The 1904-nt window shown below is 44.8% G+C and overlaps 1 protein-coding gene across 1 annotated transcript in view; it reads right to left on the bottom strand.

Moving 5' to 3' along the window:
- Positions 1 to 1442: 1442 nt before the first annotated feature.
- Positions 1443 to 1904, bottom strand: part of LOC103582847 (neuroblastoma breakpoint family member 6-like protein) — a gene marked incomplete at its 3' end in the record, with an annotated part of 7709 nt that continues 7247 nt past the window's right edge. The window contains exon 5 of the mRNA XM_008564326.1: positions 1443 to 1606. Coding sequence (XP_008562548.1) covers positions 1443 to 1606 — 164 coding nt within the window. The remainder of the gene's footprint in view (positions 1607 to 1904) is intronic.

A 1904-nucleotide genomic window follows, 5' to 3' on the forward strand; every position in this document is an offset into this window, starting at 1 on the left:
TCTCAAGATCCTTGCCTTTCAACATTCTTCTGCCAACTTCAACCTCTCATCAAGGAACACCAAGCAACTTCCTTTAAGATCTTTTAGGATTTCCAATAAAGCATGGTCAAGTGCTAATCAGAATCCACAGGGCCACCTCCCACACAGGGATATGGGAAGTATGAGAGAGGTTGACAAGTGGCAGGAAAACACTGAAGGCTCTGAGGAGGGCTTGTCTAGCACTGGGTAAAGTATGGCCACCTTCTTGGGATGACATGTAGGTACTAAGGAATATCTTCCTCTCTACTAAATACCTCTCCCAACAGGTAATAAAGACGTTCCTCTGCACCTCATCTTTGTAAACGGATGATCTGAGTAGTAAAAGGCATGTATTTATATTTGCCACTGGCAAAAAGAGGTAGAAAGACAAACCTGATATGGTTTATATTATAAAAAAATCAGTAAGTGAATTATTATAGTCTCTTTCTCTTGCCCAGAAGAGTGTATAAGGCAAATAGTTCCCTAACAATACAAGCTGTCCTCAAAGGACAAAGAGTCAAGTAAGAGAGAGGAGATAAAGGTTGAGGTTTTAATCTGTTCACCTCTGAGGCTGCTGCCCCAAGGGGCTCTTACATATGTGGAAGAGCTTTACTGGATAGCTAGCATGAGGTTATTTTGGGAAGGGGCCATGCTGATGGCATTGCTGTTAGATTCAGCCTTTTCTCCAGCAGATATGCTGATTGTTTAGATTGGGTTACAGCGCTGAGATTAAACCCACAAAAATTTTTAAAAAGAAAATCTTTGTTGCTGCACAAAGGATAGAAACCCTGGCTATTTATTTACCTAAGGGTTGGCAAGATCAGAGTCTTGTCTTTGGGGAAATCACCTGATGTTCTGGAACTCAGATGGAACCTATGGGAGGCCAAGCACCCAGTGGGAGATGGAGACTGGAATTTGAAGCCCAGGAACCATGATAATTGTACCTCCAAAAAATATGGGCAAGACTGCCAACATTGTTGGACAGCTAGAAAAGCTTGGGGACACTGTTCAGGAACTGCAATTATCCAAAACATTTCAGAAAAGATAAGATGTCCCATCTTGAAGAAGGAAGTCTGTTAGATTCTGTACATGTGCCACAGTGGTGGCAGAGAGTTTGTCGTGATCCCTTCACTGTCTCCAGTCTGGCCTGCCTTGAGTTCATCAGCTTGCATGTGCCAGCAGGGGCCAGAGTGACTGAGGGTAGGTCTATATCAGGAACAGTACAAATGGCTTGACCCACCAGTGATTTGCACTTGACAATTGGTTGCAGAGCTGTGTTCACCCTAACCACCTTTTCGGTGAATCTTTGTGGCCTGCCTTCAGAGAAGATATCTCTCAGTCTACACGAGGTGGTGAGCATGTAGAATGTAAAAGCTACAGGAAGATTGTAGTAACTTTATTTTCTTTATAAGGAGACTACTCACTGGCTACATCCAGAGCAGAGGTGGTTTGCTGTGCATGAGGCAGGAAGGCAGTGCTGCTGGGAGGCTGGTGGGAGCCACAGAGGCTGGAACTAGTCAGGTATTGTTCATCTAGTGAGTTCTCCAGGACTTCATTCACTTCCTCCTCCTGGAGCCCCCTGCTGAGCCTGGGGGGGTGGTGGTTGGAGAGGGGTTAGGCAAGACGAGAATTAAACCAAGGCAAACTGGAACCACACAGATTTACAGCTGGTCCTGATATAAAGCTCGTGGAAGAGGCAACAAAATCCAAAAGGGCCATCCTATCAGAGAGGAAGTATAACAGTCCACTTCTGAGTGGGGGGATAGTATGCTTAGAGTTGTGGCAGAAGAGAGAATAGCAGGTGCTCAGTGCACTAACCTCAGAACATGTGGATGAGGAAGTAGACTCAACAAATACTCTAAAATACACTTATGACACACAGGACA

This window comes from Galeopterus variegatus, unplaced genomic scaffold (assembly GCF_000696425.1).
Source record: "Galeopterus variegatus unplaced genomic scaffold, G_variegatus-3.0.2 Scaffold18152, whole genome shotgun sequence".
Taxonomy (NCBI): domain Eukaryota; kingdom Metazoa; phylum Chordata; class Mammalia; order Dermoptera; family Cynocephalidae; genus Galeopterus; species Galeopterus variegatus.